Source organism: Corvus kubaryi, unplaced genomic scaffold (assembly GCF_017639235.1).
Source record: "Corvus kubaryi isolate FWS band 111438036 unplaced genomic scaffold, C.kubaryi_AGA036_p1.0 split1-37355, whole genome shotgun sequence".
NCBI lineage: Eukaryota > Metazoa > Chordata > Aves > Passeriformes > Corvidae > Corvus > Corvus kubaryi.
The window spans coordinates 1,848,769-1,860,597 of NW_024582078.1; the positions used below are offsets into that span (position 1 = coordinate 1,848,769).

At 59.3% G+C, this 11,829-nt stretch overlaps 1 protein-coding gene across 1 annotated transcript in view; it reads right to left on the minus strand.

Annotated features, from left to right (window-relative positions):
* The window catches only part of ITPR3 (inositol 1,4,5-trisphosphate receptor type 3), a 38,042-nt gene that overhangs the window by 7,094 nt on the left and 19,119 nt on the right, over window positions 1-11,829 (minus strand). The window contains exons 20-47 of the mRNA XM_042013362.1: window positions 11,633-11,777; window positions 11,344-11,491; window positions 10,832-11,028; window positions 10,586-10,715; window positions 10,258-10,315; window positions 9,918-10,083; window positions 9,618-9,782; window positions 9,357-9,425; window positions 8,838-8,963; window positions 8,578-8,700; window positions 8,205-8,405; window positions 7,569-7,820; window positions 7,357-7,482; window positions 6,968-7,093; window positions 6,747-6,867; window positions 5,894-6,078; window positions 5,656-5,804; window positions 4,872-4,980; window positions 4,648-4,738; window positions 4,247-4,416; window positions 3,638-3,812; window positions 3,365-3,549; window positions 2,884-3,084; window positions 2,407-2,517; window positions 1,499-1,594; window positions 1,203-1,304; window positions 827-913; window positions 120-230 (exon numbers count right to left, since the gene is read on the minus strand). Of these exons, the coding sequence (XP_041869296.1) occupies window positions 120-230; window positions 827-913; window positions 1,203-1,304; window positions 1,499-1,594; window positions 2,407-2,517; window positions 2,884-3,084; window positions 3,365-3,549; window positions 3,638-3,812; window positions 4,247-4,416; window positions 4,648-4,738; window positions 4,872-4,980; window positions 5,656-5,804; window positions 5,894-6,078; window positions 6,747-6,867; window positions 6,968-7,093; window positions 7,357-7,482; window positions 7,569-7,820; window positions 8,205-8,405; window positions 8,578-8,700; window positions 8,838-8,963; window positions 9,357-9,425; window positions 9,618-9,782; window positions 9,918-10,083; window positions 10,258-10,315; window positions 10,586-10,715; window positions 10,832-11,028; window positions 11,344-11,491; window positions 11,633-11,777 (3,925 nt within the window). The remainder of the gene's footprint in view (window positions 1-119; window positions 231-826; window positions 914-1,202; window positions 1,305-1,498; window positions 1,595-2,406; window positions 2,518-2,883; window positions 3,085-3,364; window positions 3,550-3,637; window positions 3,813-4,246; window positions 4,417-4,647; window positions 4,739-4,871; window positions 4,981-5,655; window positions 5,805-5,893; window positions 6,079-6,746; window positions 6,868-6,967; window positions 7,094-7,356; window positions 7,483-7,568; window positions 7,821-8,204; window positions 8,406-8,577; window positions 8,701-8,837; window positions 8,964-9,356; window positions 9,426-9,617; window positions 9,783-9,917; window positions 10,084-10,257; window positions 10,316-10,585; window positions 10,716-10,831; window positions 11,029-11,343; window positions 11,492-11,632; window positions 11,778-11,829) is intronic.

Below are 11,829 nucleotides of genomic sequence, written 5' to 3' on the forward strand. Positions count from 1 at the left end.
ATGGGGATGGGAAGAGGGGATGGCTCCAGGTGCAAAATAATCGGACATGAGGCGCCTGGAGCCGGGTGGGATTCATGGACCACGGGAAGGCTGCAAAGCCAACAGCCAAGGGGTCTTGCCTCGATTTGAGACGTGTGTTTCTCGTAATAAGCCAGCGGATCCTCCTCTTCCTCCTGCACCGGCACCGTGGACTTCAGCATCTGCGACAGCTGCTTGTTGTTGAGGCTGAGCTGCACGGGGAGAGGGAAAGGGAGAGGATGAGGATCCAGCCAGAAGCTGGCTCTGACTGTTTCCACAACGTGCCTCAACATCTCCCACGGCTGATGAGGTTTTCAGGGAAAAGCAAATGAATTAAAGCTTCCATAGGGGGTGCGAGTGCTCCCCGCGGTGACGGACAATCGATTCCCTGCAATAATTACATCCAAGTGCTGCTAATCCACAAATTACAAACCAGTGCTCACAAAACCCTGGGGAAATCATACTCCTGCTGAATCTTGTCGGGATCTGAGGTACCCGGGCAAGGAACAGCAGCAAAGGACTTGGCCCTTCCTTTCTGAAGGGAAGGGGGGAAGTGGGGAAGGGCAGGACCCTCCAGGGCCACCAGCCCGCATCACGCCACAACAGGGCACACACACCTGTGGGCTTGTACCTCTGGCTAAAAGGGCATTTAGGTGTCTTTCCCTCTTTAATCCCCTGGGAAACACCAAAATCCATCAAATCCTGAACAACAAAGCCCAGGTGGGCTCAGCAAGGGCTCCTTGCAGCCTCGGGTCAGGCCAGCTCGGGGGGGGGGGGCTGTGCCTTCACCGCTGAGGTCTCTCCGTACCATGGATGAGATTCCCTCCTCCTCCTCCTCCTGGATTCGCTTCACTGGCTTCAGGAGCTGCTGCAGAGACTTGTTGTGTCGGGAGAGCTGGGAGGGGACAGGGATGGTGACAGTGAGCACAGGCTGGCACGCAGCCACCAGCGGACACAGGAGTGGGACATGAGCACAGGGGGAGCAGGATGGACAGCGAGCTGTGGCTTTTCCCCACAGCCAAAGGCACATTTGGCTCCCCAGGGAGGCCAATCTGGCTGGAGGAAATGTGCACAAATGTGGAGAAAAATGTGCACAAATGTGGAGGAAAATGTGCACAAATGTGGAGGAAAATGTGCAACCTGTGAGCACAGCCTGGCACATCCCTGCTCTCACAGCTCCCTACCTGCAGCGCCAGGATGTAAATGTTGTGTCCAACTTCCCGGGGAGAAACCTCGGCGTTCTCGCACTCCTCCTCCTGCAGATAAGCCTTCTTGATCACATCCACCTGCAAGGCAGCACGGGCCACTGAGCTCCTCCCCACTCCCTGCTTTCTTCTCCGGCCAGGATTTGAGCAGGAGCAGAAGCAGTGGGGCAGGTGAGGTGGTTCTTGGGTGCAAAGCAGAAACTGCAGCAGGACCCGGGGCACAGGGAGCTCAGCCACGGGCTGGGGGCTCCGTGGGACATTCCCAGTTCCCTCACCAGTTCCTGCGGACGGAGGCTGATGAGGATGCGCTCGGCGTTTTCGCTGTCGTGCCGGCTCTCCATGAGGGCCAGGAGGAGCTTGGAGGCATTGTCCTGGTGAGGAGAGGCCCTTGGTGAGGGGAGCTGTGCCAGGCCACTGCCCAGGGCTTTGGGGTGGGCAGAAATGTCCCATGTCCCTGCCAACTCCCCTGTGCCAGAGGCAGCTGAGTGTGGTAGAGATGCCCCAGCCCTGCCCCACGGAGCCCATCTGATCCCACAGCCGTGGGTCTGACACAGGCAGGGTCCCCTCTACAGTGACCGCCTCGCCCCACAGCACACCCCGTGACCCTGCCAGTGACACACGCAGTGACACACGCAGTGACGCACAGTGACACAGACACTGACAGTGACACGCAGTGACACAAACAGTGACACACGCAGTGACACACACAGTGATGCACAGTGACACACACGCAGTGACACACGCAGAATGACACACACAGGGACACACACAGGGACACACGCAGGGACACACGCAGTGATGCACAGTGACACGCAGGGACACACGCAGGGACACACACAGGGACACACACACAGTGACACAGTGACACACAGTGACACACGCAGAGTGACACACGCAGGGACACACGCAGGGACACACACACAGTGACACCCAGTGACACACGCAGAGTGACACGCAGGGACATGCAGTGACACACACACAGTGACACACATTGACACATGCAGTGACACACGCAGTGACGCGCAGTGACACAGACATTGACACACAGTGACACATGCAGTGACACACGTGCAGTGACACTCAGTGACACCCACAGTGACACACGTGCAGTGACACCCGTGCAGTGACACACGCCGTGACACGCACACGCGTCCCCACCACCCCAGCCCAGGCCTCTGTGCACCTTCAGCTGCAGGACCAGGTCCATCCGGTACTTGCAGAGGGGGCTGATGTCGTTTAGGATCAGGGCTGTGATGATGTCAATCCCGTTGGACTCGTGGGTCACGATGCAGCTCTGGGGGAGTCGGGCAGCGTGTTATCCCACAGATCTCCCAGTCCTCCCAGCTCCACCCTCCAGCACAGCCCTGGTCCAAAACACTGCCCTGCCTGCAGCCCCGACCCTGCCCAATCAGCCCAGGACCCCCAAACCTCCCCTCTCCCTGCAGAGGGCCCCTGAATTATTTCCCCCCCATCTGCATCACTGGCAGCTGGTGACCTGTGCAGGAGCCCTGTGACCTCTGCTGCCCACGTTCTGCTCCTGTTCACACTCTGAACCCAAAACCTGTCCCTGCCTCTGCAGCTTGCCCACACACGTGCCCCCCCAAATCCTCCTCTGATCAGCGATGAGATTTGGGGAATGACCCCCAGGGAGCCCCCGGACCTGGTTCTCGTGGCAGGGCCCCTGGCAGTACTCGGTCAGGGTCTCCAGGGTCTGGGTGATGAGAGCCACGTTGTACTCGTTGATGTAGAGGCCGAGCAGCCCCAGCCCGCCCGTGGTGCTGCCGCACATGATGTCCAAGAACTGCAGCGTCTCACACACCAGGTTGTAGTTGGTTTTGTTGTTCTGGCACCGCAGGAAGTTCTGTGGAGCAGAGCCCAGGAGTGGGGTCCTGATCCCTCTCTCCCCACACCCCTCCAGCTGCAGTTTGAAGGACATTAGGGCTGGGACCACCCCTGTAACCTACAGACCTCAGTCCCACAGCCCCAAATTATCTTCAAGGGATGGTGCATTGCACATGGGGAAGCTGAGGCACAGAGCTGCTGCTGCCACAGCATTTAGGGGCCAAACTGGGGCAGATCCCAGCCTTCCCCCAGCCCAACCCCACAGCTGACCCCCAGATCCCTGGAGCCCCAGCCCCAACCTGCAGGTCACGGTTGTGGTTCTCGCAGAGCAGCTGCAGGAAGCGCAGGATGGGCTCCATGATCAGCACCGTCACCCCCATCTCGTTGTTCTGGCCCTGCTCGCTGGGGTCGTGGCCCTTGTGGAACCCCGCGGCCATCGGGTACCGCGTGGGGGTGCCAGGCATCAGGAAGGTGTCTCCTCGTCCTACAGGGAATTGTCCCCTCAATCAGCTCAGGCTGTCACTGAGCCACTGCTGGCCTGCCTGAGGGGACAAGGGGACACGGCCCCGTACCTTTGGTGCCAGGGTCTGGCTCGTCCTTGTCCTCGCGGGGCTTGTTGCCGATGTCACTCATGTTCACCGACACCGTGGACTTCGTCTCCTGCTGCGCCTTCTTCATCCGGTCGTGCAGAACCTTGAAGAACTTCTCGGACTTCTTGTCACTCGTCATGAGGTTGTAAAAGGATTTCTGGTAAAAGGACACTCGTTCAGGTCCCCACCACAGGGTCCAAAGTGTCCCTGCCTGTCCCTCAGAGCAGCAGCCTCAGCACTCCAGACCTACTCCAGGACAACCTGGGTTTTGCCTGGAGCCCCACTGGGCTTGGCACACACAATTTTTCAGCTTCCCTGTGGCAACGGGTTTGGGATAACCCCTGCAGTCCCCCACAAGAGCTGCAGCCCTGAGCCATTGTAGGAATTGCCGGCAGAGGGCATCAGCAGAACTCCAGAAACAACCTGGAACCACCTGCCCCTCCCGCAGCCTCCAGCCGTGGAGCTGGGAAACTCAAATCTCAGACTTCAGCACTATCAGGAGGTATTTTGGCCAAACCCATTGCCCAGGGCTGAGCACTGGACCCTCACCCTGCCCACATCAACCCCTGGCTGCCCAATCCCCCTCAGCACCTGGATCTCGGTGTTGCCGCCGTCCAGCAGGCGGATGGCCAGCAGGATGCTCTCCTGGAAGATCTTCTCGTTCTTGGTGTTCATGATGAGGTCAGCCACCAACTTGGTGGCCCCTTCACGGTCCAGCCGGCACTGGACAGCAGCAATGGCTGACCAGTCCTGGTCCTGGCCTGTGTGAGAGGACAGAGGGGTGTGATGCTGTGGTAGCACAGAGCCAGCACAGCTGCACCACTGCCGGGGCATCTCAGTGCCATCCCTTCACCTCCCCAAATCCTCTGCTCCTGTGCAAGTGGGAAAGTGGCAACCAGCCACAGACCTGGTCCCATCACGGCTTGGGAGCCGGGAATTTGAGGTGTCTGGGAGCAGGAAAAGAGGGGAAGGGGCAGGAGAGGGGCACTCACCTCCCCCAGCAGCGTCCCCCATCTCCCCCTTGGAGCTGGACCTCTTGTTCTGCAGGTAATTGTTCATGAGCATTTTCCGCAGCAGGTTGCCCTGCCAAGGCAAACAAACGTCACCGGCGTCCCCATGCCAAGGCCGGGGCCAGGGCAGAACTGGCCAAGCACCCCTGGGCGCCATGGGAGGGCTCTGCCAGCCTGGGAGTGTGGACACGGCTCACGGTGCTCACCCTCTCTCCGTACTTGTTCCTCTTCACCAGCATCTGCTGCAGCGTCCTCAGCACCTTGATGCAGAGCTTCTCCTCCGTCTCCATGAGGTCCTTGGTGTGCTGCACCAGCCTGGCACGGCAAAGCCATTGTCACCCAGCTGGGAGGGACCCGGGGATCCCTGAGGGAACCACCCCCAGCGCCCCTCAGGGCTGCGGGCACGCAGGAGGTGATGCCGTGATGATTTTTTGCCTTTTCTTTTTATATACCTTTATGTATTCTCAGTATTCTTAACATACATACTTATAATTCTTTAAACCTGATATCTTAACGTAGTGCTAGTATTCGACCAGGCCAAAAACCCAAACATCTTAAAAACCTCACAGTTAAAAACCAGAAAACCTTATGCTATCTTAAGAAACCAAGGTTCTCTCTGGAACAGAACAGATTCTATAAACTAAAATTAAGCCCATCTGGAGAAAAAATACTTTAAAATAGAGAGATGTCACACCATTCATTTAAACCTCTCACTGAAGAATCTTTGTCAAATATGCTAATTTGCAAAGTCTATAAAATCATGTACACGATCTACCGTGTGAGTACATTTCGACATATTCCCCCTTGACAAATTGTTACACCATAAAAATCCTTATTAAAAACCGAGGTAAAAACCCTTTTATCCCTTAACTGTATCTAACTCTTAATTCTAACACCAAGGAAAAGGCATCACAGGGATGCACAGCCCACTCAGGATGAGGATCCCAAACCCTTCCCAGCACCCCTGGGGCAATCCCAAACCCCCCTCACTTGGACAGGAACCCCCCGCTCTCGCAGCGCTGAAACGCCTCCGTCCCCTCCATGAAGAGCAGCTCCGGCCGGTGCAGGACGTCCACCAGCACGGACAGCTCGGCCTCCACCAGCGGCTTCAAGCGATCCTCCAGGGCGTTGATGATGTCCTGCAAGCCACAGCACCCCCCTTCAGAGCCAGGGGACACACGGCAGAGGGACCCTGCAACCCTGAGCCCCGCCACACCCTGCCCCGCACCTGCAGCTTCTCGATGATGTTCTTGTAGTCCCACTGGTTGGGGGTGGCGGACACGCGGGGGAAGGTGCGCGTGGCCGCCTTGTAGCTCGAGGTGTTCCTCTGCACCGTGCTGGTGGAGCTGCTGTTGAGCAGGGAGCTCACGTGGGCGTCCAGGTCCATGGGCAGCGCGATGGAGCGGCTCTTGGCTGCGGGACAGGGGCATGGGGTTGGGACAGCCACGACCCAGCTGAGTCTCACCGCCCTGCCCGGGCACCCCTTCGCCAGCGTTCACCTCATTTGCAGCAGAGATTTGGGGTAAATACACGCCTAAACTCCTGCAGGCCAGTGAGGGCGGAGTGTTCCCACATATCCCAACACCCACAGCCCCATACGGGGTGGAAACAGGCTCCAGTTTTTTGGTTGGGAAAGCCCAGCGTGGGGAGGTTGTAAGCACCCTGCCTGGAATTCCAAAGGGAAATCCCCACCCAGAGCCCAACCAGCAGCAATCCTTTCCACGGTGACTCAGAGCTAGCAGCTCTCAGCCTGAGTCAGGCAGCTGCACGCCGAGGGCAAAGTCCTGGCCAGGGAAAACCACTGTCAGTGTTGGCTTTGTGTCCAGGCAGGGACACACCAGGGAGCTCCCAGCCAAGCCCAGGCTCTGGTTATCCCCACATTATCTTGGGCATGCTGAGACGAAGCTCAAAACAAAGCAAATCCCGGAGCCAAACGTGCCCATCCATCCCCAGCTGGCAGCCCCTCACCGCGGCGTCCTGCCACCCCCACAGGAGGGACAGCGTGTCCTGCTCGCCGCTGGGCAGAGACAACCCAGGGTGGCTGTGTCCCCTGTCCCCTGGGCACGGCGATGGCTCCTTACCGACCATGGCCAGTGTGCGGATGCAGGACTCCACCGAGCTCTTGTGCTGCTGCTGCAGCCACGGACACTCCAGCAGCCTCATGGTGGACTGGAGAAGCTGCACCACGATGGTCTGGTGGGTCTGGAGGAGACAGAAATGTCAGCACACATGTTCAGACCATATTTTGGGGGGCTGGCTTAGCCACTGTCCTCCCTCTGCCACCCTGCCCACCCCCGGTCACCTGCAGCGAGGTGCTGTTCTCCGAGAAGGGCGAGCTGAAGAACGCGTTGATGGTGTCCAGCACCACCGTCAGCACGTACTTCTCCAGGGTGGCATCCGGCAGGCGCTTCTCCCGCTTCTTGCACATCTGTGAGGACAGGGAGGATGCTGATGGCACCGGGGCGAGCTCGTGTTTGCCCAGAGGCTGCTGGGACCGTGTCCAGCTGAAGGACGTGGCCAGTGGCACAGCTCCTTGGTCACGCCAGAGAGCCCTGAGCGCTCCCCAGCCCCACAAGTGACAGCCACAAGGGTCCCCACAGTGCCCAAGCCCCACAGGGTCTTGGTGACACCACCCTGTCCCCATCCAAGCCACCGCTGCCGTGTCACTGCCACCCAACCCTCCCCACGCACCTGGGCCATGTCCAGGGTGAAGTTCTCGAAGAGGGTCCAGATGTGGTTGCTGGTGTAGATCTCCTTCATCTCCACCTCCGTGTCCACGTAGCAGTGGTTGACAAAGTTCACGTAGGCCATCTTCACCTGCCGGGGAGGGGGAAAGGGGCAGGGACACCGTCACGGGACAATCAGTGCAGAGCCCTGGTGTCCTCCTGGCTGCCACCCCGTACCTCCGTGATGCAGTCCTCGTGTGTCACCACCCGCACCACGTCCTCCAGGGGCAGCAGGGATGTGCACTTGATCTCAGTGTAGACGTTCTTGCCCTCGGCGCAGGCAGCCAGCAGGTCCACCAGGGAGATGTGGTACATCAGGGGGCTGTTCTCCTCCACCCCGTCCCTGGCTGCCGTCATCATCTCCAGCAGCGTGGCCAGCGAAGCCTTGTCGTTGTAGAAAACCACCACGTCGTCCCCGGCATTGGTGAGCTGCAGGGAAGGGTCAGTGCTCGGTGGTCACCACTCTGAAAAAGGAGGGTCAGAAACCTCCGAGGCCAAGGGTGTCCCCTCTGCAGTGGGGGATGAGCAGCAGTGACCAGGAAGGGGAACAGGGATTTGTGTTTACAGGGAAAACCAGGCATTTTCAGTGCAATCAGAAATTGTGGGACTCCCAGACTGGCTCTTGGACCTTGCACTGAGCACCTGGAGCTGGCTGATGGCCACTCAAGATAGCCACCAGCACTGGGGCTGGCTGGTTCCTGGGAGCACCCAGCACGGCTGGAAGGCTCTTCTCAAGGAAGAAGCCAAAGGTGCAGGTTCCAAGAGCCATGCCCTGCTTCCCCCCACCTCCTGCCCCACAGGAGAGGTCCTCACCTCAGTCATGATCATGTCCTGGCACTTCTTGACGTACTTGCCCTCGGCCTTGATGATGGTGTGCAGGAAGTCGAGGTACTGGACGTGGCGGCCGTGGGTGGCCACGCAGTGGATGAAGTGCTGCGGCACCGTCTCGTTGATCTCAGAGCACAGCTGGTAGTTGTTGAGGAAGATGTGCTGCATCGTCTCTGCCTCCAGCAGCTGGGGACAAGGGGCAGAGTGAGGTCAGAGGGTTGCAGGAACTGTCCCCAACTCCTGCCCTGCCTGGTGTCTCCTCCTGGCTTTCCCATCCCATGCTCTCAGCCCCGGGAGCGGTGCCGAATTCCCTCCCTGTGCTGCAGCCTCCAGCCAGCCCTCGGTGCCCTCTCCTTACCCCCGGGGTCAGGAACAGGTTGAGGTGTTTGTGCAGCAGGGCCTGGTTCTCCTGGTTGCCAGCACAAAACTTCTGCAGGAACTGGTGGGTGAACTTGAGGATCTCCATCATCTTGGCATCGCCCTGAGGAAGGGACAGAGGAGAAACACGCGGAGCTGGGAGGGATGAGAGTGGCAGGAGGCCACTCAGGGGGGTCCCCACGTGCCCCCTTTGCCCTGGGTGCTCAGGACCAGTCAGCTCCTGCCCACCCACCCACCTACCTTCTCATAGGGGATCTGCAGCAGGTCCAGCATCACTTTGTGGGCATCCATGTTCTTCAGCAGGCGCTGCTGCTTCTTGCGCACCTGCTCCCCCACCCCGCACATCTTGTTGAGCCGCTCCAGGATCTGGGGACAGAGGGACCACGGTGGGCAGGGGCTGAGCCTGGAGCCACTCGGGATGGCCACCAGCACTGGGGCTGGTTTGCATTCCAGATGTTCCCTCCATAATTCCAGGTGTTCCCTGCTTTGCTCACAAATCTTGGCACCCCCTCAGGAATCCTCCCCACAGAGCCCTCGTAGCTGTCACCCACCCAGTTCCCCCCAGCCCACCCAGTGCAGGGATGTGGCAGCTTTTCCCTGTGCTGAGCTGGCAGGAGCAAGCCAGGCTTGGACTTGTTTCTACTGAAGCACAGGAGAACTTGGAAATCCCCCACAGGATTTCATCCCTTCCCTTCCTGCCGGTGCACCCAGGATGTGCCTCTAGGAACAGCCCCAAGGATGGGGTTTGGTCTCACTCACCCCCTTCACTATCTGGTAGTTCTCACTGCTCTTCTCTCCCGGAGCAATGACCTCCTCGTCGGCACCGTGCTGGAAGGGGACACAACAGCACCGGGGTCACACTGTGCCCCTCCAGTTACACCCCACAGGGCCCTCCTGGAGCCTCCTGTCCAGGGACAGGGGTGCACAGCCCTCTGAGGTGTGTTGGATTAAGGTGAGCTGCTCTGCTGCCTCCCACTGCTTTCCCACCCTGGATCCCAGGGCCTTGCTCAGGGCTCTCACCTCCTTCTTCTCCTTCTTGTTCCCCTCTCCTGTGCTGTCCCCTTTGGTGCTGCCCTTCTTGTCCACCCAGAGCTCTGATTTCTCCACCATCGTGCGGAGTTTGTCCAGCTCCGACTTGATCACCTTGTAGTTCTCCACGTCCTGGGCTGAGATCAGGAGCTGGACCTGCAGCGACATTCCCAGGGGCTTCCAGCTCAGGGCACAAATCCCAGATCTCCCTCCCAAGGAAAGGGCCAGGATCCACCCCATGTCCCCCCACCCACACCAGGTGTGGGGTGCCCCAGGTGCCCTCAGTGTCACCTGTTTGAAGGTGTGCAGGACCTCCTGCCTCTGGCTGAAGTGCTTGAAGAGGAGCTGCAGGGAGCCGGAGATGAGCGGGGGGTAGTCGTGCATGGTCAGGTGGATCAGCACCCGCAGGAACATCCTCCCTCCCTCGTCATCCACCTCCAACATGCTGCTCGACTTCCTGCAGCGGGGTGGAAGCGCTGGGTGTTAACACAAAGCTCAGGGGCTGACGGGGATGGCTGTGGTGGCCTTTAGAGCTTCCTCCTCCTCATCACCTGCAGCTCCCAGCCTGGGAGGGATGGACAGGAGGGGAAGGGCCCTATGGCCAGGGGAACTCTGGGGGGCAGGGACTCACCCCACACCGAACATGGCCTCGGCGTGCTCCCCGATCCGGTCCAGGTTCATGGCTGCGGCTGCAGGGAGAGGGGAGGGAGTGAAAAGGGTGGACAACACCACCCTGTGCCTTGGCAGGAACCCACAGGAACCAACCCAGCTCCCTGATCCTGTTCCCAGCATCCTCATCCCACCAAAACACAAACTCCGTCCCTCCCTGCACCCTGTGCCAGCAGCAGCTGCTGGAGATGCCACCTCTGCTGGAGATGTCGCCTCTGTTCCCCTGTGTCCTCCCAGCCTGTGGGGTTTGCTGAGCTGGGGGTGAACCAGGAGCAAAATGGGAGAGTTACTTGTGGAGTCAAAGGCGGGAGCTGTCCCGTCGGCCGCGCTGTCCTGCATGGGGTAAACCTCCACAAACTCCTTCTTGAAGACGGAGAGCAGGTAGGAGATCCTGTAGTCCAGCCGCACGTTCAGGATGAACTGGAAGCAGCAGGGAAGGAGAAACCAGAAGTGACTGAGTGCCCTCTTCGTGCCAGCTGTCCCCCGTCAGAAGATCACATTACACACCCCCATCCCACCTCTCCTTCGGCTCCAACCTGCAAGATCTCCAGGATCTTCAGCTTGGTCTCCATCACCACAATGTTCTCGTTCTCAATGCTCCTCCCTCTGTCCACTTGCTCTGGGGCAGAGCCAGCGCTGAGGCTGGGGGGGCTGAAGATGGACTGTTTCCTGCTCAGCACCATGGTGGACATCATCTGCCCCACGCCCTGGATCGACCTCCGCACGTTCTTCCCTGCGGAGGCAGCCACAGTTAGCGTGGGTGGAGAGGGAGGTGGCAGAGGAGCAAGGAAGGATCTGCTTGGACTGGAAAATGCCGTAGATTTAATCAGAGAATGAGCAGAAGGCACCAAACATTTCTTTTGGCATGGCCAAGGGCTCACCACCTCATGTTCTGGTGCACACCCAGCCACGTCAGCAAACCAGTGTCTGGTTTCCTTGCCACCAAAACTGGAAAGCAGTGGGCAGACCACGGGAAACACTGGGGAGACCATGGGAAACACTGGGCAGACCACGGGAAACACTTGCCCGGCCATGGCCAGGGACTCACCTGTCACCTCGTCATTGTAGACTGCCTGCATCATCAGCTGGGGGTTCTGGACGCAGTCGATGATGCCCAGCAGGGTCCGTGTCAGGCGCAGCAACTCACTGAAGCTGTAGAAGCCGAAGTAGATGAGGTTGTGGGCAAGGCTGACGACCTGAGGAAGGACAAAGCAGCTCCAGACCTCGCCCTGCTTGGGGCTGAGCAGGAGAATCCAGAGTGGAGACAGGAACATTGCAGGGGCAGCCAGGCTGTGTCACACCCTGCAAGGTGCCGGTGGCACCGGCAGCGCCCGCACCTCGAAGGTGAGCTTGTTCTTCTCCTCGTTGGCGAAGGGCACGGCCTCGCTCACCACGTTGTTGAGATAGTCCTCCACGAACTCCATGGTGCTGGCAAACTTGTTCTTCTTGTCGTCGCGCGAGACGTTGAGGTTGGAGTCGTAGCTGCGGGGGGCACACGTCGAGGTGAGCTGGGGACAGCGAGTGTCCTCACACC